This window comes from Girardinichthys multiradiatus, chromosome 4 (assembly GCF_021462225.1).
Source record: "Girardinichthys multiradiatus isolate DD_20200921_A chromosome 4, DD_fGirMul_XY1, whole genome shotgun sequence".
NCBI lineage: Eukaryota > Metazoa > Chordata > Actinopteri > Cyprinodontiformes > Goodeidae > Girardinichthys > Girardinichthys multiradiatus.
The window spans coordinates 47985712-48013281 of NC_061797.1; the positions used below are offsets into that span (position 1 = coordinate 47985712).

Here is a 27570-nt window from a genome sequence, read left to right on the forward strand (position 1 = left end):
TCATGCTTCCGTTTAAAAAATCTGGAGCATCACAAACCCGAGGATGGTCTGATTTTCTACACTCCATGTCAGAAGTAAACATACCTATATCTTCAGTCATTAACCCTTATGCTCGTGAAGAATATAGACGTTTCAAAACAGAGGGTACATCGATTGAAAATACACCCCCCAGCGTTAAGCAGAGAAGAAAAAGAAGAAGAAGGCAGATAACTCATTCTCCCTACTGGTCGAGATCTGAGCTGGAAGATCCAAAAAATGCTGATGGGAGATCAAAAAAGTCTCTTCGTAAGACGACACTATGGATTACATTTTCACCATAAACCGTTATAAGAAAATGAAACATGTAGTCTATTTCTTTTATTCAATAAAATATTTATTGATTATATTTTTCAAGTCTAACTTCGTTCTCTACTTCACACACTAACATATGATATCATTACACAAATATTAAATCATAAGAAGAAAAAAAAAAACAAACAATGAAAAAAAAAATAAGACATTTTAAATTCCATAACAATCCAGAAACATCTCCAAAGAGCATGTTCCGTGAGTATAAAATGTACAACTTTGATTAATGACACATTTCTGATATTTTTTCACAAAGTTAGATACCATTAAATCATTCTTAATCACATCTCCGTTGTATTTCGACAACACTTGCTGCATTGATAATCCGCACGCTCTATGACATAGATAAAAAATGCAATGGTGACCGCACACAGTGGACAGAGTGTTTTGAAGCTGATTATTATGATACAATATTTTTGAGGATCTGTCTTCTAAAAATGTTACGATGCTTGACGGGTAGAACTCGAAATCCGGAGAGAATCCATAAGAGTCAAAAAAGCTGGATTGACCATTCTCATCCAATGTCAGAGCTAGCCAGTGTTCCCCCGGCATGTGTGAAGGATGTGTATTCACGATAAAGTAGGCCGGCCCTGGGAATTTGTCAGCTAGCAGCGGCAGCTGGTCGCACGGCCACACACCGCAAAACAAATCTCCCAGCAGATGACGCATCAGGCTCTCAATTTCATGATTATTCATGCCTGATTAGATTAATAATAATTCACCAGCACACGCCTCTTTGAATCAATCTCTAAAATAGAGTCATAACAAGCGTAGATGATCAGCGTGGTGGTATGAGGCAACGGGTTTCTGAAGCGCATTTCCAATCTTAAATTCCCACTGGAAACTGGAGATAGAGCATCTGTGTCCTCGCCCGGGTTAAGATTAAATGTGAATAGAGAGTATCCTTGATTAAATTCCTGACGTGTTATACTCAGTGGAAGATCTTTTAGATGTCGTCCTGTAGCCGTAAACAAGTTGTAATACTCTCTCACTGAATGACCTTGGTTAAAATTTGGCTGGAAGGCTTTAGCAGGAATTTGTCTGCCATCCTTACACAAAGCTAAATATTCCATATCAAAATGATTAAAGTCAAACGGATTGAGATTGCAGTGTTCCTGTAAAAGCGTCATGATCCAGTAACGCAATCACCACATACTTGGGAAAGATGCCTAAAAAAAGATTCTCTTGGTTGCATACCCTTGAATTTTCAGGGATGGAATATGTTTTTACATTCACACGTGAAAGTGGATACAGAGCATTTGCTTTCATTAAAGCTGAAGTGTGCCCCAGTCGTACAGCTGGAGAGACAGTAACTTTTTTGATAAAAAGAGATGCTCCTAATATCCTGAGTTTGTAAGTGGAGTCTCTTGCGGCCATGAGACAAAAGGCATCGTTGGCTCTTGTAAGTTTAATTTTAAGGTCAACAGAGTTTAAAAGAAGTCTCTCGCAGAAAAATATGTCGGCATGCAGGGGGCCTAGGAGATGTACCTCCCTGGAATTTGCCGTAAAGCCTGCTCTGCTGTTAAGACCTTGGTTAGGGCCGTTAGTTGTAACAATAGAGTTCAGAGCACCTGCAGTGTCTTTATAAAAAAGACCAGAGCTAAACTGGGTTTTTAAAGAATCCTCAGAAAAGTTTAACAATGTCTCAATCATGGCTCTATATGGATGTGTAGCGCTGGATTGTGAAATCATTCGATCTCCGAGAGTGACGTCACACTGACTGAAGATGGTGTTTAACGGGTAGTTGATGAGCCCTACAGGTGCATCATCTGGCAGGTTTGTTCCATCCTCGTTAGTAATTTTCACTCTGAGATGCAACAGCGTATCGTTGAGATCCAGATACTTTTCTCCGTCTCCCGGAATGAAAAACTCGATCGGCCCTCCATCAGTGATTGCTGATAAAGGCTGGATCTCGGTGTAAATTTTATCTTCGATCGATAGCTGCGTCATCGGGGCAGAAAATAAGTCCAACTCTGCCAGCGTGCACTCTGATGATTTGTTATGTAAAAGAGCCATTATTTAAATATATCAAAACTTGCGGATGACTTCCTTCCTCTTCGTTTGTCAGCTGCGACTGATCTCCTTTTTCGCGTTTGTCGTTGTTTTTTAACCGTCCTTAAACGATCACCAGGGGGTCTTGTTCTGGGTCTTTTGGATAAAACCATAATTCCTGAACCTTCTTGACCGTCGATGTGTGTAGAACCACTCATTTTACTCACGGCTCTACCGATGACATCCGAAGCGATATTTGATGCAGCCGTTTTAAGATGGGGTTTTGCAATTGCAAATCCTTTTTTAACCAGAGGGGATACGAAGCGGAATAATTTTGAAAATAATGATCCAATTCCGCGTCCGTACATGACCGGGGCCCCATAAAACCCTGGCAGATTACCGCCTGATTGACTTACATAGTAATTTACAAAGCGATTTGGATCACGTCTCAGACTTAGATGTGCCATGTTCTCTCTTGCCTGCTTGATGCAGTGTTGAATGACCAGCATAATATGAATGATAACCAATCAATCTTAGAGGTTATATACATATCTCTGGAATAGTTTATACAAATAAAATTTATCTCAGGCTACGTTGTGATATCACCGGTCTGAAGTGTAGTCTTATGACGGTCTTTCCATAGACGAAATTTACAGGAACGTTTTGGTCCAATTTAATTTCTATATTGATATTTTCAATATGTCTTCTGGAGACTGGAAGGTAGTGGGCGGGGTTAAACGTCTGAGTAATCATATCACTGAATGTGCCTTGTACTTTGACGGTCCGCAGTAAAGGTGCAAAAGTGTCGCCTACTATTTGTGGGCTGACCACGTCGCTGTAACAGTATAGGTGATAGAAACCAGCCTTTATATCCGCCGGAAAAGGAGCCAGTTTTGGTTCAGAAACATGAATCCATTCCCCTGGTTTCACGCCAATCATATAAGCTAGAGTGTTGAAGAAGCGTATTTCATACGGACTATTTGCTTGAAATGCAAATCTCTTTTGAACTTTGCTGAATTTAATGCGTAAACCCGATTTCAATTTTTTGAAAAACATTTCCATTCTCTGTCTCGAGTTGAACAACGCTGTTATAGTAGCCACTTCTGATCCTTTGCGTATTGATCTCCACATCACCAACCTTCCTCCATTCAAAGTAGGCATCATAATCCGGTAAATTATGCCATGTATGAGGGTATGAAATCTCGGCTAATGCAACCATCCATTGGCCTTCTAAATCAATATGTTGAGCTAAATTTACACGGAAACTTGAACTGGTATTATTTTTAAACACTTCCATGCTAGCATTAGATGGAAGAGTAACGTAAAAGCCATCATCCTCTACCTGACGGTTCATGATGCTGTGTCAACTGTGAGGTTTAGTGCAAACCTTTTTTATACGTTTCGAAGTTCATCAAACTTGATCCAACTGTTGAATTTCTCAGGCCAGTTTTTCCAGCTTACAAAAACCTGTTTGACACCCTTGACTGTACGTCGTTTTAATATTTTTTCCACTTGATACATCTTGTCGTTAAATATTTTTACTTTTTGAAGTTCCTCAGCGTAAAAGGAACCCTCGATAGGTTCTCCATCCAAATCTTTGAGTTTGTATACAGGAGGAGAACGGGGTATCCGGTCATACACTATAAACACTTCATCCGTAAAACTCTGTTCGTATTTTTTGTCAAACACTCCACGGACCTTGGATATTCTGACAAGATCCCCTTGTTTAAACGTTGTCACTGAGTCCTTGCAATATCTGTTGGACTTGACATCATACAGATTCTGAAACACTTGAAAGGCATTTTCTGGGGTCACTTCCATAGGGCTCATTTTAATGCTGGAGTGGTAGGAATGGTTGTAGCTTCTAGCTAGGTTTTGCAGTACATCGACGTACCGCCGGGTATTGTTAGCTGTAAAATATCTCCACATCCTTGTTTTTAATGTGCGGTTAAATCTCTCGACCACTGAAGCTTTTGCTTCACTCGCTGTGGCAAAATGTTCAATACCGTGTTTCTCCATTAAAACTTTAAATTTCTTGTTAAAAAATTCTTTACCGGCATCAGTCTGAAGTTTTTTGGGGATCTGACTTTCTGTAAAAACTGATTCAAATGCCTTTACCACCTCAGCGGCTGTTTTCCTCTTCAAAACTCGTACATACGCCCTTTTTGAAAAGATGTCAATGACTGTTAATAAATAATTATAACCATCATTTTCCATGGCCAGAGCTTGCATGTCACAGAGATCAGCCTGGAACTGCCTCAATGGTCTGGTGACAAAAACTCTGTTTCTCGGGAACTTTATTCTTGCAGGTTTATGTAGAGTATAGGTATCTTCTCCTGATAAAAAATCTTTAACTTTTTCAACCGCAACCTTCTTTCCCGTTTCATCTTGCATAACCCTCCTCAGCCTATCTACACACCCAAAACTTCCCGGATTTGAAGGGCTATAATATACTTTCTTCATCAGCCGTCTTCCTGCCATCTCTGCCTTATGCTCACTCTGCCGATTACTTGTTAAATAATGAGAAAAAACACACAGGAGGGTAGATTTATCCTTATTTTTTATTTAATTTTTTATTTATTTATTTAATATAAACAAAAAACAACCAGAAAACAAAATCAGATAAAATGCAGATGAATTCAAACACTACTAGCTTTTTAAACAACACTTTTGGGAAAGGTTACTATGTTCCTACTTCAATTGTATTTAATAGTAAAAAGAAAAAAGAAGAAAAATCATATAATGCAGATTAACTAAAGTACTGGAATACTAAAAAAAAAAAAAAATGATACAACAACAAGTCATCAAACATGTGAGATCAGTTTGTCAGTCCATAGCACTCTGAAACAGAGTTAAGTTGTTTGAGATGTTTCTCATCGACCATGCGATCATAAACGTGCGCTATTGCACTGTGGATGCCTTGTACCGATTTCAGTTCATATAAAACTGTCTTGGCAATCGTCTTCACTCTGAAGTCATCCGCTTGTATGCTTCGAAGTACCAGAAGATTCTGAATAGCAGGAATGAGTTTGGGGGTTACGAGTCGTCGTACGATGCGTTGAAAGTTGACTTGGTAATAATCCTCCCCCAGTACCTCCAGGCAATGGTGTTGACGCTGGCTTGGGTGGTTCGTTATACATCCATAGCAGGTTTCTCTGAGATAGTTCAAAGAGGTTATGTTGAATAAATGAAGTATCGCTGTTTTCACCGTATTGATGAGGGTGGTTGAGAACCAACCGTCAATTTCGTCCTCCTGGTTACTCTCATCCTCTGCTGAAGGCTGAGGGTCCTCCATCGGTTCCAGGGTTTGTGTAGGGGCTTCGGTAGAGGGTGAGTAGCCGGTGGCTACCTCCTCCTCCACGACCACCTTCATGTCTTCAGGCAGGACATTCGCGTCTACAGACTCAGCCATGAATAGCGGTGATGGTGAGCAGAGGTCTGGAGAAAGCGGTAGATATTTCATGTTGTATCCTGTAGGTGATGCAGGACTGTAGTGGTTCTCTGAGAATGAGGATGTTGAGGTGGATGGTGAGAAGAGGTCAGGGGAAGGCGGATGATATGGTCCAATGTTGAAGCTTTCATCGTGCTCAGGAGAGAAGTGGATCTCTGCTCGGTGGTTGTAGAGATCCCTGTATGGTGTCGGTCCACTCATTCTCATGATACGATTCTCAGTGTCTGTGAGCTTGCAGTTATCCCCCCCGTATATATATCATAGGAAGGGGCGTGTCCTCAGAAGAGGGTTCGTTCTAAACGTAAAACAGGAAACGTCAGCGTTTTTTTCACTGACATGACATCGATCCAACTTCGTGACTTTTGGAAAAGGTCGGAAAGACGATGTCCAATTTCACTCATCTTCTCTGCCCAAGCTTCAAACGGCAGAGCCAGCATTGTCTTGAATACGCCGCAGTCCTGATTGAAGGCCTCCAACACAAACAGATCTGAGGGACTCGTCCGGTTGTTCCTGCGTCTGCTTGCCCGAAAAGACCAGCGGCCATTTGCTGTGGTTTTTGACCCCCACACTGCGCTAAAGAGAGGTTCTCTCTCAGCTATTTCAACATCGGATGGTATATGAAACATTCTCGCCCGTTTTACAGGTCGAGGAGACAGTTCATTTTCTTCTTCTTCTTCTTCCTCCCTCTCCTGCCTTGAGACTGTTTCAGGGCTATCATTAAGGTGCGGGATTGCAAGCTTTAACACAGCCCAGTCGCTGTGGGTGAGTGTACACAGAGCCAGTGATCCATTAAATACCTCATCTTGATCCAATTGATACAGGCAAAGCTCTCCTATTTCATACATGAAAATATAACCCCAGCTGCCAACCAGGCCATATGGCTACAAAGACCATTCTTCCTGCAGAGTCTTGAACAGGGGTCTTTGTACCCTGCAGATGTAGTATGTTGATTTCTTAGGAGCATTCAATTCACGGGATGAATACTGGTAGACGGTCACTGGGTTTTCGCACAGAACTGACATACCTCTTGGCCGAACCGAGGTCTGATTTTCAACCATGGTTGTTGAAGTTGATTTTGGATCCTCATCATCGGTAGAGTATGTCACGACGGGAATTCCGATAGGTATCTCCGTTGAGGAAGTATATGATGCAGTTGCTTGTTCATCATCATCATCTTGGCACGCGTTGCGTTTCTCCTCCGCTTGACGATAAACTCTCTTAACTCTAGCCATTGTTGAACGGGTGTTCTTTTTTTTCCAACGAATGCTGCATGTAAAGTGCAGAGTTTTATCTCTGTATTTAAAGTAAACACTAAGGCACGCCCTATTGTTTTCATTGGGTTATTCAAGGTTTAACGATGCTTACAAACACACCCCCTCTATTTTTAATTGGTGCTGATGCCAAACAGTTTCCGATAATACCATATTTGTCTTGTTCTATTTATAACAAACACACCCCTGTGTTTTAATTGACTCATTTAAGGTATCGCCCCTAATGACGACAACCAATCAGCATCCACTGTTACGCCCCCTTGGACACACCACCTGCTTGACCACGTGACCTCCTGCCCACATGGCGCCCATATGGCCCCCACCGGAAATCCCGCCCTCACCGGAAGTCCCACCCACCTGTCAAAAAGTTTGATGAAAGGGTGTACTTAAATTCTCTCTCATGAGACCCAGAGAGACAAGGTCCCAGACATAATCTTAACAGTGTGGCGTACATATTATCTCACACAGCTGCAAGAAGAAGGCTGAGAAACCATTACTCTAAGACTAAATAAGAGAAGAATGGAACAACACTGAGGGGTTCTAATACTTTTGTCAGTTCCTGTAGAGAATCAAGGAGCAAATCAAGCAAGGAACTAAAAATGTCCATAACAATGCTTACACACAGAAAGATGCTTCAGCTCCTCACAGGCTCTCTGTTCTGGTTGGTATGAAGGTGTCACATTCCAGACGATGAAGACAACTACATCCATAACTTGAACTCTGTACCTCCTGACTGTCATCAGAGAAGATCAAACCCAGCATGGTCTAACAACCATGTGACCCCACCTGGGAGCTGTGATTGGTTGATGATGACAACAAGAGGGACTACTGTGATTTGCTCAGAAGGTTTTATTGCTTGGTTTGTTTTTTGTTTTCTAATTTTTTTTACAGAATTTGTGAGATGATCAGATCTGATAAATAGATTATAAATCAGCTACAGACATTTCTGGATTCAGCACAGCTGGTGGCTGAGAGATTCAAATTAACTTTAAAAAGAAAGTAAAATGTAAATTTTAAATCAAGATGGTCACAGTTGGAGGTTAAAGGGTAAAAACACATCTGACTGGTGTCCAGAACCAGAAGCAGCAACAATCCTGCTTCACCTCACCACACTGATGCTGCATCAGGGCTGAAAGTGTCTCTCGTTCCTGATGATACGTTTGCAGAGTCCCCCTTATCCACAAATGTTGTGGGATGGAGGAACATGTCCCATCATTTAAGGATGTCAAGTTTAAACCTTCAGCTGATTCAAAATGCTGCAGCAAGAGTTCTGATAAAAATTAAAAAGAGAGATCATATTTCTCCTATTTTAGCTTCCCTTCATTGGCTCCCTGTTAAATCCAGAATAGAATTTAAAATTCTCCTCCTCACATATAAAGCCCTTAATGATCTAGCTCCATCATACATCAGAGATCTGATTGGTCCATATGTTCCTAACAGAGAACTTTGTTCTCAGACTGCAGGTTTACTGGTGGTTCCTAGAGTCTCTAGAAGTAGAATGGGAGGCAGATCCTTTAGTTATCAGGCTCCTCTCCTGTGGAACCAGCTCCCAGTTTTAGTCCGTGAGGCAGACACCCTGTCTACTTTTAAGGCTAGGCACAAATGAAGAAAGCTCCCTGAGAGCTGCTGGCTGGATCAGAACCTCTCTCTGTAGCATTCTGGACCAACTGAAGTGATGGGTGATATACAGGTCCTTCTCAAAATATTAGCATATTGTGATAAAGTTCATTATTTTCCATAATGTCATGATGAAAATTTAACAGTCAAATATTTTAGATTCATTGCACACTAATTGAAATATTTCAGGTCTTTTATTGTCTTAATACGGATGATTTTGGCATACAGCTCATGAAAACCCAAAATTCCTATCTCACAAAATTAGCATATTTCATCCGACCAATAAAAGAACAGTGTTTTTAATACAAAAAACGTCAACTTCAAATAATCATGTACAGTTATGCACTCAATACTTGGTCGGGAATCCTTTTGCAGAAATGACTGCTTCAATGCGGCGTGGCATGGAGGCAATCAGCCTGTGGCACTGCTGAGGTCTTATGGAGGCCCAGGATGCTTCGATAGCGGCCTTTAGCTCATCCAGAGTGTTGGGTCTTGAGTCTCTCAACGTTCTCTTCACAATATCCCACAGATTCTCTATGGGGTTCAGGTCAGGAGAGTTGGCAGGCCAATTGAGCACAGTGATATCATGGTCAGTAAACCATTTACCAGTGGTTTTGGCACTGTGAGCAGGTGCCAGGTCGTGCTGAAAAATGAAATCTTCATCTCCATAAAGCTTTTCAGCAGATGGAAGCATGAAGTGCTCCAAAATCTCCTGATAGCTAGCTGCATTGACCCTGCCCTTGATAAAACACAGTGGACCAACACCAGCAGCTGACACGGCACCCCAGACCATCACTGACTGTGGGTACTTGACACTGGACTTCTGGCATTTTGGTATTTCCTTCTCCCCAGTCTTCCTCCAGACTCTGGCACCTTGATTTCCGAATGACATGCAGAATTTGCTTTCATCCGAAAAAAGTACTTTGGACCACTGAGCAACAGTCCAGTGCTGCTTCTCTGTAGCCCAGGTCAGGCGCTTCTGCCGCTGTTTCTGGTTCTTGCTTGAGGGTGTCAATAGTGGCCTTCTGGACAGCAGTCAGGTCGGCAGTCTTACCCACGATTGGGGTTTTGAGTGATGAACCAGGCTGGGAGTTTTAAAGGCCTCAGGAATCTTTTGCAGGTGTTTAGAGTTAACTCGTTGATTCAGATGATTAGGTTCATAGCTCGTTTAGAGACCCTTTTAATGATATGCTAATTTTGTGAGATAGGAATTTTTGGTTTTCATGAGCTGTATGCCAAAATCATCCGTATTAAGACAATAAAAGACCTGAAATATTTCAGTTAGTGTGCAATGAATCTAAAATATATGAATGTTAAATTTTCATCATGACATTATGGAAAATAATGAACTTTATCACAATATGCTAATATTTTGAGAAGGACCTGTAGCTAAAGGTGGGCAGTGACTGCTGAACGTATACAAACCAGAAATATGGAGTCAACGTCAGACTGTTCATCCAGCCCCTCTGAGCTCTCCTGATGATCTCTGTGCAGAACACCAAAGTACAAGAACAATAGCTTAGAACCTTAACTTGTGATGCTATAACTGACCAAAAGACAAAAACAAGGATGGATTAACTAAAGCATATTTCATCCATTCTTTTCAAGCATCACTGTTGCCAAGGGGGTTTTATGGATCTAGCCTTTGCTCCTAGGGCTAAGCTCTCCTCAGCTGAAATAAAAGCTATAAAACACCACTTCCATGTGGACTTCTGTCCTTTGAGGAGAATAACTAAGGTTGGACGTAATGTGAACAATGTTAACATTTGCAAACATCATAAACAGAGATGAGGCAAAATTTAAGGCTGTGTTTTCTGACTGGTTACAATTGTGCTGAACTCAGTTGTAACATGACCTCCCTTTCACAGCTCACTTTTGTTATTCACACCCCAAATTTTGTTAACTCGTTGAGGGACTATACAGGTCCTTCTCAAAATATTAGCATATTGTGATAAAGTTCATTATTTTCCATAATGTCATGATGAAAATTTAACAGTCATATATTTTAGATTCATTGCACACTAACTGAAATATTTCAGGTCTTTTATTGTCTTAATACGGATGATTTTGGCATACAGCTCATGAAAACCCAAAATTCCTATCTCACAAAATTAGCTTATCATTAAAAGGGTCTCTAAACGAGCTATGAACCTAATCATCTGAATCAACGAGTTAACTCTAAACACCTGCAAAAGATTCCTGAGGCCTTTAAAACTCCCAGCCTGGTTCATCACTCAAAACCCCAATCATGGGTAAGACTGCCGACCTGACTGCTGTCCAGAAGGCCACTATTGACACCCTCAAGCAAGAGGGTAAGACACAGAAAGACATTTCTGAACGAATAGGCTGTTCCCAGAGTGCTGTATCAAGGCACCTCAGTGGGAAGTCTGTGGGAAGGAAAAAGTGTGTCAGAAAACGCTGCACAACGAGAAGAGGTGACCGGACCCTGAGGAAGATTGTGGAGAAGGAAATGCCAAAATGCCAGAAGTCCAGTGTCAAATACCCACAGTCAGTGATGGTGTGGGGTGCCGTGTCAGCTGCTGGTGTTGGTCCACTGTGTTTTATCAAGGGCAGGGTCAATGCAGCTAGCTATCAGGAGATTTTGGAGCACTTCATGCTTCCATCTGCTGAAAAGCTTTATGGAGATGAAGATTTCATTTTTCAGCACCACCTGGCACCTGCTCACAGTGCCAAAACCACTGGTAAATGGTTTACTGACCATGGTATCACTGTGCTCAATTGGCCTGCCAACTCTCCTGACCTGAACCCCATAGAGAATCTGTGGGATATTGTGAAGAGAACGTTGAGAGACTCAAGACCCAACACTCTGGATGAGCTAAAGGCCGCTATCGAAGCATCCTGGGCCTCCATAAGACCTCAGCAGTGCCACAGGCTGATTGCCTCCATGCCACGCCGCATTGAAGCAGTCATTTCTGCAAAAGGATTCCCGACCAAGTATTGAGTGGATAACTGTACATGATTATTTGAAGGTTGACGTTTTTTGTATTAAAAACACTTTTCTTTTATTGGTCGGATGAAATATGCTAATTTTGTGAGATAGGAATTTTGGGTTTTCATGAGCTGTATGCCAAAATCATCCGTATTAAGACAATAAAAGACCTGAAATATTTCAGTTAGTGTGCAATGAATCTAAAATATATGAATGTTACATTTTCATCATGACATTATGGAAAATAATGAACTTTATCACAATATGCTAATATTTTGAGAAGGACCTGTACATCCCTTCTGGCCTGGGACCACATAAGAATCCCCAAAGAGGGGCTCAGAAGTGTCTTCCTGAATCCATTACCTCTGCAACAAGACCTCAGTTAAAGAAAAGACAATAAATAAATGAATGGATACCATTCATCAAATTGCTGTGCATCTTTAAAGTCAATACGGCGTTCGATGGAGCTCTCACTCTGCATGGACATACAGGTGAGGTCAGAGCAGGTTGGTCTCTGCTGCTGCATCCTGACATATTTAAATAGAATTAGACGTTAAAAAAGTGATTTTTACAGGAAGAAAAGTGCAGATTTTCTAACCAGTTAAGAGAAAAACCATGACTATATGGGAAGGTTTAGGACATTCATTTTAAGATAAGACAACACACATCTCAGTGTATGTGCATACAAAGTTTTTATTTATTGCATCTTACAGAGAAACGTTAGTGATGGGTCACCTCAGGACTGTATTCATGGCTTGTAGGCTGGATTCTGTCATTTCTGTCAATTAAAATGTGAGTTTTATCTCTAATTAAATGTTCTGACCTTAACCAATTAAATTAAAATGGCTTCTTTTTGTCATACATTTTTATTTTATATTTTGAAGAGTAATTTATGATTTGGTGTATTTATTCTGCAGCAGTAACTACAAAAAGATGATGTGAAAATAAAACTCTAAAACACAAAGAACATGAAAGTGAGACCCAAGACACAGCCTTTCAGTCTTTATCTGCAGAAAGAAGAAACCTCGTTTCTTCATTGCAGCATCTAACACAAGAACATATGGACTTCTATCACATAAAACAAATGGGAGTCATTTTCCCCAAAAAAAAGGGATTTTAGTGGATTAAAACCTGGAACCTTGCCTGATTTGCTCTCACATTCCCACAGCAATAGAAAGTAAACAAGAGGAAGTTGGTGTTATTTACCGAAGTTTGGAAGCAAACTGATTTCTGTTAGTGCAAAGTGTCTCCTTCTTCTTAAATAAATGCACACCAGAATTTCCTTGAATACAACTATGAGAAGCTTTCAATATGGAATCATTTAATAGGCTAGATCAGTGCAAAGAATCTGTTGCACTCGTGAGAAACTATACTGACCTGAATGAGTTCTGTAACATCCTATATTAATAATAATAATTACAATAATATGCTGAAGGATTCTGTCAAATAAAGCAACCCCTCGATAAAAATTTGATTTTATTGGAACAATGTTGAAGATAAAACGTACCTGAGGTTTTTAGGGTCCATATTATTTTACATCAATCCTGAAGGAAATCGGAAGGTGGATTTTTATGAGTGTTGATTTTATTCTGTTGTACAGATACTGGTGGTGAGGCGGAGTCTTCTTGGACTTTAAACAGCAGGTTCAAGACTTACTGACCAACCCCGATCACATGACTGATCCAAACAGTTTTGGTTTAAAAAACAAGAACCAACAGTCTTAACCCAACTAAATAAGCCAGCAAACCTTGCCATTTTACTAAGAAATGGATATGAATATTAATCTTTGACATTCCATCACAAAAATGTGATGTTGTTAAGGCTGGGTTCAAAATAACAGCTGGCCATGAATCTCTGTTTTTAGTAGTGTTGTGGTTATTAATCTGAGATTATTTAATATTAATATTTTATCAAATTATATTTGGGTCTGTCCTGTGAATACCTGTAAACACACAGAATAAATTCACACAATTTCTTAAAATACAAGAATTTATTAACAAACATAAGTCAACTCAAAGTCAAACATATTTCAATCAACAAACTCTTTACTTTGCTAAAACAATTCAACTAAACTACCAAGCAGAATTAAAGAATAAAGACTAATGGGTTATGCACAATATAAACAAGTTGATTAAAGATGATTGGAAATTATGACCAAAAGAGTGATGCAACATTACCATACAATGTTTATGTTTGAGAACCAAGGATTATCTTGAAGAATCTGGAAATGAAGTTAAATTTGTCTTGGAACTAATTTAGGAAATAATCAGCAACATTTAGACAACCATTCACAATGCAAGATCAGATAAAATATTTTAATAAAATGTTTTAAATAATGATTTGCTGAATAAAACCAACCTTCTGGATGACTAATTCTCATTGGTGTCTCATTAGCTGCCTTTATTTATTAAAATAATATTTAAAGAAATATTATTAAGGGAATATTTTGGAAAAGAGCTAAATCTTTCTGGAGAAATGGGGCTTAATGGTGTTTACTTAGTTATCAAATCTAGTAACTGATGTTCAGGGACTATTATTCACTAGCTTGAAAACTAACAACCTTTCTGTTAAATACTCTTTAGTAGCAGCACGTGTTCTCACCGGTTAGCAGTTAAGCTAACAAAGAAGCTAATAGCTTAGCACCAGAATCAACACATACCTTTAAAATACCAGGGTTAATAAAAGGGTTAAAATGCATAAGCGCGGACGGCGCGTTATGATCAATGTTCTGTTTAAAAATCACCCTTTAAATAAAGCTTGTCTTAACTTTAAAAACACACAAACACAGAACACAAGCAGGGCACGTGTGCTGCAGATAGCCTGCTAACACTAAGGTAGCCGAGTTTCACACAAACAAAACCAAACTTCATAAATGAAAACGTTCAGATAATTTAAATTTAAATCTATTATTTTTCTGCCCAAACCTGACCTCATGAACTGTGCTGAGGGAACGTTGTCCAAAGGCAAAGTTTGAAGAAACGTCAACAGTCAACAAGCGGTTAGCTTTCAGCTAACCTGACCTCCAGAGCTGTGGCTTGAAAGACGGCTCGTTCAGTCTGTAAACCAGCTGGTGGTTACCGTAACCATGGTGATGCGGGCCATTGTCCTTCCTTCAGACTCGGCTTGTAGAAACAGTTTCTCTACTGGGGATTTCTCTGCGACACAGTTTCAGCAGGCCTCGGAGAGAAAGTCAGCAATGCTTAGACCTTAATTTCCCCTCTTTATGAATGAAATCACCGGGTACACAAACAGTGCTTCACTCATACTTAACTGGTGCATATGATCACGTGATCTTATGACACTCCCCTGACCGGTCCCACTAGAGGCCGTGTGGAAAGAGGGCGGATGTAGCAACAACTGTGCTTTTATTTGGACAGTGGCGTCACAGGAAGTCACCAGTTATCCCGTTTCCTGGCTGTGCCGGAAGAAGGTTAATGCACTTTATTTTGAAAAGTTCCAGAAAATTCCGTACCGGAGTTTAATGTTGAAATCCATGGCTGTGGGTCCCAACAGTAGAAACGATCTCTATAATTTACCAGGAGGTGTAGTAGAGTAATAGAAAACCATCAAGGTCTTGACATGCAAATAGGTGGTCCAAACACACTCAACTTATGTTTTACTCTTTTTAGTACTTCTATATGAAAAAAAAAATTTAATCTCTTGATTAAAAAATAGATTTCTACCAGTTTTATTGAGTGAAAATAGCCTCATCTCCACACCCTCCTCTTCCTCAGGGCTTTCCTCAGCTGAGTCACTATGCAAATACAGACAATAGAGCTGGACTGAAAAATATTAAACTTGGTATATATAGTCATATTCTTCCCTCACTGACCAAAGACAGTTGGTTTTCAACCACAGGGCAAACCACAAAGCCAGATTGTTGGCCACATGGTTGATGATGGATCGATTAGCTAACAGCTGGCAGCAGCAAGGATAGCAGTGGTGGTCAGCTGGTACGCCACAGCTGATAAAACAAGCAGTCCAAATACTCTCTGTTTCCTCAGATAGATTTGAGTTGGACGTACAAGAAGCAAAACCACAGGAGTGGCGAGAACCCAGTAGAAATTCAGAAAATGTAACAAAACATTTCAAACGCAGAGGAAAAAGCTGGAGAGCAACAGCAGCGTGGCCTTTTTTAATCCAGAGCTGAAGACTGGATGGTCAGACTGTTTAACAGCTGATAAACCTTTTTGAGGGCTTCCTGATCAAAGTGCCTGATTCCTCCCATACATTTACTAGTCTTGTCAAATCTAAAGATCATGACATCATTCAATGTCCTGAACGCTTAGCACAAAGAAAGAAGATGCTAGCCTCTGCTAGGAGATCCAGACCACTAAAGACCAGGTTCAGCGGAATGAAAAGATGCTTCATTTCCCAAACTGTTCTTCAGTTAAACTCTGACAGTCACTCATTTGGATTTTTTATTGATGTTGAATAGTGATGATTTTCTGTAGCTGTATTAAACATCTGGATGCATTCATTATATCCCTGTTAGAGTTCTGTTATAATCAACTACAGTTATACATAATTTAAGGACCTGCCTTCAAAGGCTTTCATTGTGACTCATTATAACTTTAAAATAATCGAAATTTCTTTGGTGACTTACTTCTATTTGTGCTTTCACAGGTTTTATGGCAATCAAATATGATAAAATCCTTAATAATCAGATGCAACAAAATCACCTGCCTCCAGGCTGCAGCCACAAATAACTTCTATTCTAAGGTTAACAACTAATTTGACTTTAATTTGACAAACTTAGAGTGATTAGGCAGCTTTATTACAGGAAGAAGCTAAAGACACCCACAACATCTGGAATCATTTTTAAACAATAACCTTGAAGCACTAAATATATTTTTGATTGTACTTTGTCCAAAATACTTGTTTCCATCAGCAGGTGGTGCCATACAAAATGCTTTACATGGCAGAAAATGGTTGAAGAAAACACAAAAAACAACGACTTTGGGCAGATTTAAGAAACTTTCAAGCTTTTTCTGACAAGATACTTTCAAATGAAAAAGTCCACTTATGTGATAACTGCTCCAGCCATAGGGGGGCGCTGCTCTTTATTCATGTGTTTACAGAGAATCTGATCTGAGTGCAGCTCATAAACTGAAACACACACATGATCACAGTTCAGGCTTTGGTCCAATCGAAGTGCCAATGCAGGAGAACTGCACTTCCTCTGAGCTTCCAGCAGGGGATGTCCCCTTACTTCTCAGTCTTCGCTTTGGTGTCATATGTACCGGCGTTCTTGTAGGCGTTCACGTAGCCCGTTTTCTCCACGATCTCTTCTCGGCCTTCGCGACCTTTTCCCCGGCCGCTTTCATCAAAGCGTTCCTTGTGGGATCCGGTGTAACGGGACGTGTCAGTCAGACGGTCCACCGTCGGGGCCTTCGCCACTTTCTGAAGGACACAAAGAGGACAGAAAGTAAGGGATCAAAGACACATACAGGGAAGAAGACAAATTCTAAACGATATGATCAAACAGTTAATAACTGGTGAATATTTTAGTATCCCTGACAGCGTAAAATTGCAGCCATTGACACCACAGTAAATATTACAATCAATCAGTTCATGGAGATTAAAATTTAAGGTGGACCACATTACAGAGAATGAGGCCCCAATCTGTCCATCCATCACCAACTCCATCCAGCTATCACTCCTAAAACCATCTGAGGGATTAGATATCACATCTCTCCAGCTAAAGCTTGTTTCATGATGCTCTGCTCTGCAGAGAGAAATGTCTTTCTGTGATAAACTTTGTTTTTAACCATGTCAATAATTTCCTCATACATTCAGGTTCAAACTGGAGATCCTCAAAACATCTTATAGACCTAGACTGCCACGAATTAAATCTCACCGTCACTCCAACATTGGTGGGTTCTCGACCCTCCACCAGCTTGTGGATGGACTGCAGTGCCTCCTCTTTACTTTGACCTTTAAACCTCTTTGGAGCTAGTTCTTCAAGCGCTCGCTGAAACTCCTCATAGGTGATAACCCGGGCTGTCCTCTGTCTGAAAAAAATCAAGTTCAAAAACAAAACAGAGTCTTTCTTCCAAGAACCTTCCTTTGAGAGCTGTCTGAATATTGAACCGTTTGAACTCCACCTGGGAGAGTACCTCCATATTAGAAATTAAATCCATCCATCCATCCATCCATCCATCCATCCATCCATCCATCCATCCATCCATCCATCCCACACTCATTCCCACCTAAGGGCAATTTAGAGAGACCAGTTAACCTAACAGTCATGTTTTTAGACTGTGGGAGGTAGCTGGAGTACCCAGAGAGAACCCATGCATGCCACGGGAGAACATGCAAACTCCATACAGAAAGACCCCGGGCCGAGTATTGGACCCAGGACCTTCTTGCTGCAAGGCAACAGTGCTACCAACTGTGCCAACGTGCCTCATCAAACTATTAAAATGTCCATCTGAATTCTGTTGATATGAATTTTGGAATGAAATCCAGACATTGAAACAGAATTTGACCAGACTTGAGCCAAATTTGCTTTTGGACCTAAATGTTCTCATTACAGTTACAAGGAACTTAGCTACTATAGAAGGGCTGATGCAAGACACACTCACTTCACTTTAGAGAAGACAATGTCCACATCAGTACTGGTGACGTTCTTGCCATCGATAATCTTGCAGTCTTTGCAGAGTTTTGCCCAGGTCTTCCCGTTCAGCTCCTTTCCGGTTGACTTCGAGTCTCCGTAAACAGAAAACTTTCTGAACGCCGTGAGGAGCTGCTCCATGTCTGAACTTTCTGCCATTATGAGACAATATCTGCTAAATGTCAACAGAGGAGAAGCAGATCATTGTTCAGTGAAATCACCCTCAGGATAAACCAGGAAGAAGCTTCCAGAGACAAAGTGAAAACAAAACCTGTTGTATTCTTTGTCTTAAATCATGAACTAACTGAGATTAACCACTTTTTGCAATTTCACCAGCTACCGTTTAATTCTAGACCTCAGTTATCATGAAATTACTGAACTGGAACCTGTCTGACAACATGAAGTAGGCTGAAGAACTCAAAACCAAAACAGCAGAAATTGAAGAAATCCATCAATCTGGAAAGGGCTACCAAGCTATTTCAAACGTGTTGGGACTCTAGAGAACCACAGTGAGAACCATTACCCACACATGGAGAAAACACGGAACACTGGAGAACCTTCTCAGGAGTGGATGACCTACCAAAATTACTCCAAGAGCTCATCAACGACTTAGAAGAACACTTGGGTTCTGCAGCAGGATCTAAAGCACTCCAGTGAGTTCATCTCTGATTGGTTAAAAATAACAAACTTCTGGTACCATGAAAAATGTACACATGGATTCCAACTGTTAAATATAAAATTGAGAATGCTGCATTGGTGTGTTTGATATCAGTGCTGCAACAGGCTGGTAAAATGCAATCAAATGAACTCCTACCATGGTTGATCTCAGAAAGCACAGCTTTTAGGAATGTGCTACATTCCACTGGTATTATGCAGCTGTAGTGGGAACACATATTGGGACCTTCGTGGATTTAATTGGTGCATCTTGGACAGAGTTAATCCAAATGAGCACCTGATTGGATTACTGATTGGATCAAAACAGGTGACTCACCTGCTTATGACTTTACTGATTTTAGATCTCTTGCAGAAGCTTCACAGTTCTTCACAGTATCCATCAACAAACCAGTTCCTAAGTGCAGTGGTACCAGCTTATGGCTCGTTTGGATCATTTTTACAATTCAACTTCAACCTGTTATTTAGCTTAATGTTCACTTCATAACATTTTAATGTTTTTAACAAAGGAAGGACAAGTTGTCCTTTAGTGACAGTTTGAAGCTCCACCATCATTACCTCTGCAACTTCTGTGTTGTTTTGCTGCTGCAGAGAAGTATGTGTGTGTGTGTGTGTGTGTGTGTGTTTGAGAGAGGCGTGACCTCGCTGTGCTTTCTCAAGCACATGGCAATGCAATCCCTAACTGTGGTCGTCACGGTAACAGTGCTGTTTTGGGTCCTGTTACTGGTTGTGCTACTTTTGCAGAAGGAGAACATTTAACTCATGCTCACCTGCATGTGACGTTTAAACACTCTGAGGAGCTCAGCCAATGACTGCTGATGTGGGCCAAAGTGGACAGAGTTAAAGGTCATCAGACAGCGCTAGGGTTTGGATCCCGGTTTGAATTCTGGACTTTAATGATGTTAAATGTAGACATGCAGAGATCAGTGAATACACTCAACTTTCTGGAGAAGCAGGGGATGATGCTCACACACAGAAAGATGCTTCAGGTCCTCACAGGCTCTCTCATATCACATTTCTCCTATTTTCCCTTCCCTTCATTGGCTCCCTGTTAAATCCAGAATAGAATTTAAAATTCTCCTCCTCACATATAAAGCCCTTAATGATCTAGCTCCATCATACATCAGAGATCTGATTGGTCCATATGTTCCTAACAGAGCACTTTGTTCTCAGACTGCAGGTTTACTGGTGGTTCCTAGAGTCTCTAGAAGTAGAATGGGAGGCAGATCCTTTAGTTATCAGGCTCCTCTCCTGTGGAACCAGCTCCCAGTTTTAGTCCGTGAGGCAGACACCCTGTCTACTTTTAAGGCTAGGCTTAAAACTTTATTTTTCCATAAAGCTTTTAGAACAGCGGAGGACTTGGTGAAGAAAGAAAATAAATAATTTCATCAAATGATTCTTTGCAAATATGATTTAAGTATCAGAATAGATAAAGCTCATTTTACCTTCATCAGATCTCTCTGCCAGCTCTAAATAACAAAAACCATCACGTACAAATGAAGAAAGCTCCCTGAGAGCTGCTGGCTGGATCAGAACCTCTCTCTGCTGCATCCTGGACCAACTGGAGCACTTTAATAGAAGTATATGGACCCCCATCTTAAATTGCATAAAGGTTATCAGATGCACCATCTTAGAACGAGCGACCCATGATTTCTGACATCTGCAGTTCTAGAGACTAACCTTATATATGAATCAGAAAACGTCTTGGTAATTAAGGCCACTAAGGTAAAGCTGGAAAGTAGTTATATGGTTGGTTATTGAATCTTAAATATCAATAAACTTAGTTTACATCAGTGATCTTCTAGGTTTCACAAGTTTCTCACAAAACATATTTACTGATGGCATTCCCCAAAGGAAGCAAGTGTTGGACCGCTTGTTTGCTGAGTGTTGGACTATCTGCACGCTGTTGGACGTCACTGTGCCTCTCCAATGGCATCGGCCATTTTGTATCCGGGGCGGCCCGCTCCTGCATGTCCCGTCGAGCATTGCGGCTGATGTGACGGGACGCCCCAAGTCTGACCTCACAGGGCGCTATATATGGAGGCACCCATTTTGAACACCCCGCCTTCAGCTGGAGATCGTGACCCGATCCCCAACATCTGAAGCATCACCTGGAGAAGAGTCCCGAGTGGATTTCATTTATTCTCTCTCGTTGGCCAACGAACAATTCATAACTGAGGTTTCTGGACTAGGAAGGCCAGAGATTTCACTTTGCCGATCGAAGACGTGAGTTTAACACGTAACTAAAAACACGGAGTTTCGAGGAGACGAATCGCCATCGTGTTTCATCCCTAGTCGACTGCTGATGGTCAGATCAGGTTTTTCCCTTTTCGCCAAGGAGACCAAAGGACGAAGACTGACCGCTTTCTTGGAGTTTAACTGCGGACGCGCAGCAACGCTTCACCCCCCTTTTTTCCCTCTCACTCGTTACCCTAGAAGGAAACTTCACCAAGTAAAACCCATCCTTTATTTTAATCTTTTTATTTCTTTATTAGGAATAGCCGGGCAGGGTAGAGGAGATTTTTAGTGCAGTTAGAATCTAATGTGTTCTGAATGATATGTGCATGTAACCTTGTTATTGAAACTTTGATGTGCTGTGTTGACATCTGGAAGCCGCTGTGCTACTCAGCTTTGTGTGTGTTTTGCAGGGTTATTGAACACCTGAGAGTCAGCGCAGGTGCGCTGTGAGACTGGACTGTTAAAATAACCTCATGGTGAAATTCCCCATTTTCTTTACCTCACTGCTTGCTCGCTTGCCGCCAAAAGTTTTATAACTCTTTGTCTGCTCAGGAGTTGGGGGAGGTTTTATGACTGAGTATAACTGAGTTACAGTTGGAGCTGCGCCCCACCCTCCACTCACCACCACACCCCTTTTTCATATTCTCATTTTTGCCATAACTGCTGGTTGATTCAATACACACCCACTGCTGTTTTCTTTATTTTGCTTAGTTAGATAATTGACCCCTTTTATGTAGAACTTTGCATGTTGAGTAGGTGATTTAATAAATATTCACGTAGATAACAGAAGGCGTTCTGTGTTTATTTTGTGCAAAAGTGATTCGTCAGTCAAGATAAGGTTAAAGTTCCACACGTTTCGGCAGAAACGGTCGATTAAACAGTGACATCTCCGGTAATAGTTATTAATTATTACGGAGTATTTAACGGTTGTAATTGTCAAAGGCGTTGAGCCACAATTACAACACCAGAAACATCTCTGGTCTCGATTCATAAATGAGGATTTTGGTTAAGAAATTGATTTTGTCAAATTATGATTTTTAATTATAATTATTGATCAAGATTAATCAATCAGTAATCATAAATCCCAACACAAGTTAAAGGAGAATAACACAGGATCGAGACCAGAACCCTGTAGAACACCAGCCCTCAGAACATTTACACCCGCTGCAGTACATTAATGATTTTAAACTTGCGGCTTTTCGGCTAATGATGAATTTCATCTGCAGATTTAGCTAATCAAAAAACGTTTTCATTTAGTTTACAGCTGCTACTCTGCTGCAGTGTGTGATGGTACCCCCATCCCATCACCCCGCACACACACACATACACACACACACACACACTTCTTAATCCAGTTTTCTCTGCAGGAAACAAGGAAAATGCATCAAAATAAACCCGAAAGTGAATGCAAAGATGAGCTGGGAACCAGTTACTGGAAACCAGAACCCAGTAGATCCACTAAGAAAACAATTCAAGGTAAAAACATCAAAATTAAAAATAAAGTTTGGTGAATAAAACTTCTGCAGCTGAGTCCCCACCTGAATGCACTTATCCCTCCAGATGTTTTACGTCCTGCAGGGTCCTACCTGTCTGTCCTGTGTCTGCCTCTGTCTTCTTCACTCCTCTGGTCCTCAGCGGTGCTCTGAAGCGCTTGTTATCATCTGTTTACCCTGTCACCATGACGATTGCCTGTCCCACATCAGGGGAGGGGCCGTAAAGGCAGAGGAGGAGGAGGATGAAGTTCCCAGAGCTGCGGGTCGGAGGTCAAAGCACTGCAGGCTTTGGTTTGGGTCTTTATACATGAGCAGAGGTCAGCAGCATGCAGAACGGACAGAAGAGACTGAGATATGTTCCTCTGGAAACAAACATTCACCCAACAACTGCAGAGACACGTCCAACACAAACAGGAGGAAGCCAGGAGACACTAAATTACTGCACACACACACACACTCACTCTCTCTCTCTTAGTGAGGTCACAACATGTTTCTGAAACAGTGCAGATAAAAACTAATGCAGCTTTGCTGTGGAAACACGGTGATGTCAGGTTTCTGTGTGTCAGTGCAGAAGCTCAGAGGTCCCGTTCTTCTCAAAGTGAGGCTGAAACCATCAATAATCACCCAGTTAGATTTTCATCTCCTGATTTAATTAGTGACCATCAGCAGATTGGTTTTCAGGCTGATGATGAAGACGTTACAGAAGAGATGTCCAGAAGATTTGAGATGTTTAGGTCTGATGACGTGAAGCAAAAATGAAACAAAGATACAGAATTTCATATTAACTGTTTGTAAACAATCAGAGTGTATGTAAACACGTGGAGAGACAGAAACACTGATGTAACCACCTGCTTTTCAGCAGGAAATCGAAGCTCAAAAACTTCCTGCCAGTCACCTCCTGGTCACAGCTGATGTCCCGCAGCTGGTACTGTTTGTGTGGCTGTTGCCATGACAACAGCGGCCCACATCCAGTCAGGCAGGACCTGCAGCTCCTGACAGACAAACTACAGTAAAACACCAGTGGAGTTAAATACGTTTCTGGTTTTTAAAGTTGCTGATACCGATCTGTGTCCTTATGGCAGAAAAAACCAAATGAAACAATAAAAATTCACAGAAACAATCAATTAGGGTATTAACTACTAAGCAATGATCCAATTAATTATGGAATCAATCAGAGGAACACTGTAAAAGCTTGATCTCATTCAACTGTTGCTGTTAGCTGGCTCAGCTGATGTGTTCCTGTTGTCGCTGAGACTTAGGATCCATCTGAATACCTCCATCTTTAATGTGGAACACTGGTACCTACTGGTTTGAATGCTCCGACAACCAGGACAAGCGTGATGATTCAGAAAGCCCTGCGAGATGCCAGCGAGCGCTTCAGTTACCAGCCTCACCAACTCTTGGATTGCTAAAACTTCAGGAAAGGAATAAGATGGCTCACATGGCATTTCTCTAAGTTGAAAATACATCAGGTCCTAGACAAGCTCATCTAGAGGACCTTAAGGTCCAATGATGTCCAGGAAGACTAGGTGACGTGAGCATTACACGAGTCCTGTCCAAGGTACTGTGAGGAAATCAACCTAATCAGCACTGATCTAGACCCTTTCTTGGTGACAGGCGACCTTCAAAGACTACATCCCTGGACAATTCTCAGCACCAGTCCAGTGTTGGTGGATCAGCAGAAGAAAAACAGACCTCAACATCAGTTCTGCAAACATCACCATCACCAGAGATGAATGAACCAGCTCAAATGACTGGGTCAGATGGAAACACCTCACCTGAATTATGCACAAGGGTCAACATGGGTCACATTAAAGCAAGTTACCAACATGATGTGTTGAACAAAAACCTACATGACAGAGGGGTACCTGTGGTCCTTTACAGGTCTGAATGTTGGTCCACAAAATGGAGGCATTAGAAAGCAGTCCATATGGTGAAGGTGAAGATGAAGATGCTCAGATTGATGCCTGGATGACCTGGCAGGACCACACCACAAATAAACACGTGCAACAAAACAAGCCAGAGTGGTGACTTCATTATTTTGCTTCCAAGGTGACGGAGAACAACAGCTGAGAGCGTGGCTGAAGCAGGAAGCAGCTGTTGGTGTCTAATGGCATCATGTGTCCAACGTCTCCAGAACACCCAGAGGTCATGAGAGCACAGAACACATTAGAAAAAACACTGCCACTTGTGGAAAATGAATTACCCCCCATCATTGTGTATTTACACAATGAGGAAAAGATGTAGATTCTCTTAAACTGTGTGGAGGTTTCCATTAGAGGAGAAGGTGGCATCTGACCAATAAGGACCTAAAGGCAACAAAGTTTAACCCAGCTGGAGACCCACAGATCAGCGGACCGGGCTGAAAGCATAATTACAGAAGACACTGCATGATAATAACTGGTCCAAAACCTATGAAGCCATGGGCTGAGGTAGACGACACCATAAACAACGTTCACATTTGGCTTCTGTTTCAGATTCTAAATAATGAACCTTGTGAAGACGTGTTTCTAAAAGAAACCTAAAAACACAAAGAGATTATGCCTGTTTAATATTTAAGGGTAATGTTCTCCAACGTTTGGGAGCACCAAGAGAAATAGCTTGATCTCCGCAAAATTTTACTGCACCGTTTTTGAAGCATGTTATCACTGACTATGGCTGTAAACAGGCAAAGGATTTGTTTGATGAAAAATACCTTCGTAGCTGGAACACAGCAAATTAATGTTTAGCTGCTTACCAGTGACAGAAGAAGATGGAGTGAGCATTCCCACTTCCCCCAAAGATCCTGTATGCAGGAAGCATGTTTGAGCTTGGTGAAACGTGACATTTCTCCCCACACACACTCCGTGTCTGAGCCATGTCACTGTGTGGGAAACCAACTCCAGACTTAGTTCCACTGCCTTGCAATACTGTAAGACAGTTAAACCTTCACCTTCACATGGTTATGTGGAGAAACGTGAGATTTCCACAACCACCACATGACTCGCTGATATAAAGTACTCTGGAAACACAGTTATTGGGAGCAATGGGAGTACTACTGCACTGCTCTTGGGAATCAGAAGAACAACTCTGGTGAGAACAGGTGCAGAAATGACATCTACTTGAATGCTGCCAGCATTTGTATGTTTTCAGTTAATGTTTCTGTCACAGTAAGTCATTGTGCACTGTGGTGAATTACAGGTGCTTTTCAGTCTCTGGACAGGGTGCTGGTTTGTTAGGTCTTTCAGACATTTCTCCTGACATCGTCGTCCTCACCGGATAAAGAACCATTAAAAACACTGCCAATAGAAAGGGTTTCCTGTCCAAACAGGAAACAGAGAAACTGCTGCCTGCCTTTATTTCCAGTAGGTCAGATCAAATGTCTCTACTGGTCTCTGGAAAAAATAAATCAAGCAGCTGCAGCTCATCCAACATGCTGCTACCAGAATACTGAGAACACCAGGAACATGGATCGTATCTGAACCAGGTCGTCACTCACAGTTGTGGCTCCATGTTTGTCAAAGCACTGAATGGTCTTGGTCCACAATGGTCAGGTAGGAAACATGGACCCCTCAGGTCTTCAAAGACCTGCTTACTCTGTGTTCTCAGAACCAGAACTAAACCAAATGAGGAAGCGTTTAGTTTCTATGCTCCTCAGATCTGGAACAAATTGTCTGGAAACCTGACATTTTTAGAAACTGTTGGTTCCTTTGAATCAGGACTAAAAACCTGACTGTTAACCGCAGCTTTTGATGAAAGAACGTGTTTGTCGTTATCTAATGTTTTTCTGAGCTTTTTTTCTTATTTCAATGTTAAATGTGCTGTATCAACACATTAACTTTGCCTGATGGACTCACATTGTCACACATTCATGTCTCAGTTGATGTTCCAACTCTTCCTCTCTGCTGCGTCTGTCATGCTTCGCTCATATTTCTCAGTACCAGAACAATGAACAGAACTATGCTGAGCTGGAAGCCTGAACACAGCTGTGAAGTTGTAAAAATGATGGCTTATGCCTCTTAATGTTTCTGTGATGTAGTTTGTTTCTGGTTTAATATTGATGGTTTTTAACTGTGTTGTATCTAATGACATTATTGGGCTCTGATAGCACTGGGACGGGTTTTCACTGACACTAACAGCAGGGTAATGCTTTTGGAGACAGCTGGACTGAGTTATTATGGCAACCTGTCCTAATGTTGTTGTGTCCTCCTGTTGGCCGTCATGGCTCTTTAGAAACCACAACTTGGCCTCACAAACGCTTGCTTGTGTGTGTGTGTGTGTGTGTGAGTGTGTGACGGGTCCCTGGTGTCGCTCTATGAACTTCCCACGATATGTGTGTGTGTGTCATTGTGTGTGTGTCACATACTTCTCGCTGCCCCTCCTTCGTGATTGACGTTGTTTTGATGTTGTCGGGGCTGGTTACCAGGGCAACCCCTCCTCACATCCTGGGCGGATGATGACATGTAGCAACAGCGCAGAGATTATATCAGACTGTCAAAATAAAAGCCTTAGGTGTTGCTGATGACTGATGGATCAGATTTATTGGGTTTAATGTGTCGTCGTCACGACATGGATCAGAACAGAAGCTTGTGAATTTATCAGCAGGTCCAGTTTTAATAAACAGATGCATCTGAATAAATTAGAATAGGGTTAAAAAGGTAGTTTTTTTCAGTAATTTAGTTCCCAACGGGAAACTCATTCAGATCTATTTATTTCACTCTTTATTTCTGCTGGTTTTGATCATTCTGGCTTACAGGTAATGAAACCCCAACATTCAGTTTCACAGATAATTATAAGATAACATCAGACAATTAAAATGATTTTACCCCAGAAACCTGGTCTGAGCCCCTTTTGCATGATTTACTGCATCAATGCGGCGTGGCATGGAGATCAGCCTGTGGTTCTGCTGAGGTGTTCAGGAAACCCAAGTTGCTTTGAATGCT

At 41.3% G+C, this 27570-nt stretch overlaps 1 protein-coding gene across 2 annotated transcripts; it reads right to left on the bottom strand.

Moving 5' to 3' along the window:
• Nucleotides 1-16384: 16384 nt before the first annotated feature.
• Nucleotides 16385-22717, bottom strand: LOC124866644 (tubulin polymerization-promoting protein family member 3-like). 2 transcript variants are annotated; one of them, XM_047362523.1, is made up of 4 exons: nucleotides 22694-22717; nucleotides 18217-18417; nucleotides 17490-17643; nucleotides 16385-17032 (listed from the first exon to the last, which is right to left on the bottom strand). In XM_047362523.1, exons 2-4 carry the CDS (start codon nucleotides 18402-18404, stop codon nucleotides 16838-16840), a joined length of 537 nt encoding a protein of 178 aa, XP_047218479.1. In that variant the 5' UTR covers nucleotides 18405-18417; nucleotides 22694-22717; the 3' UTR covers nucleotides 16385-16837. The 2 variants fall into 2 exon arrangements, with proteins under 2 accessions (XP_047218479.1, XP_047218480.1); XM_047362524.1 differs by lacking the exon at nucleotides 22694-22717 and having other exon boundaries at nucleotides 18217-18420.
• Between the last annotated feature and the right edge of the window lie 4853 nt (nucleotides 22718-27570).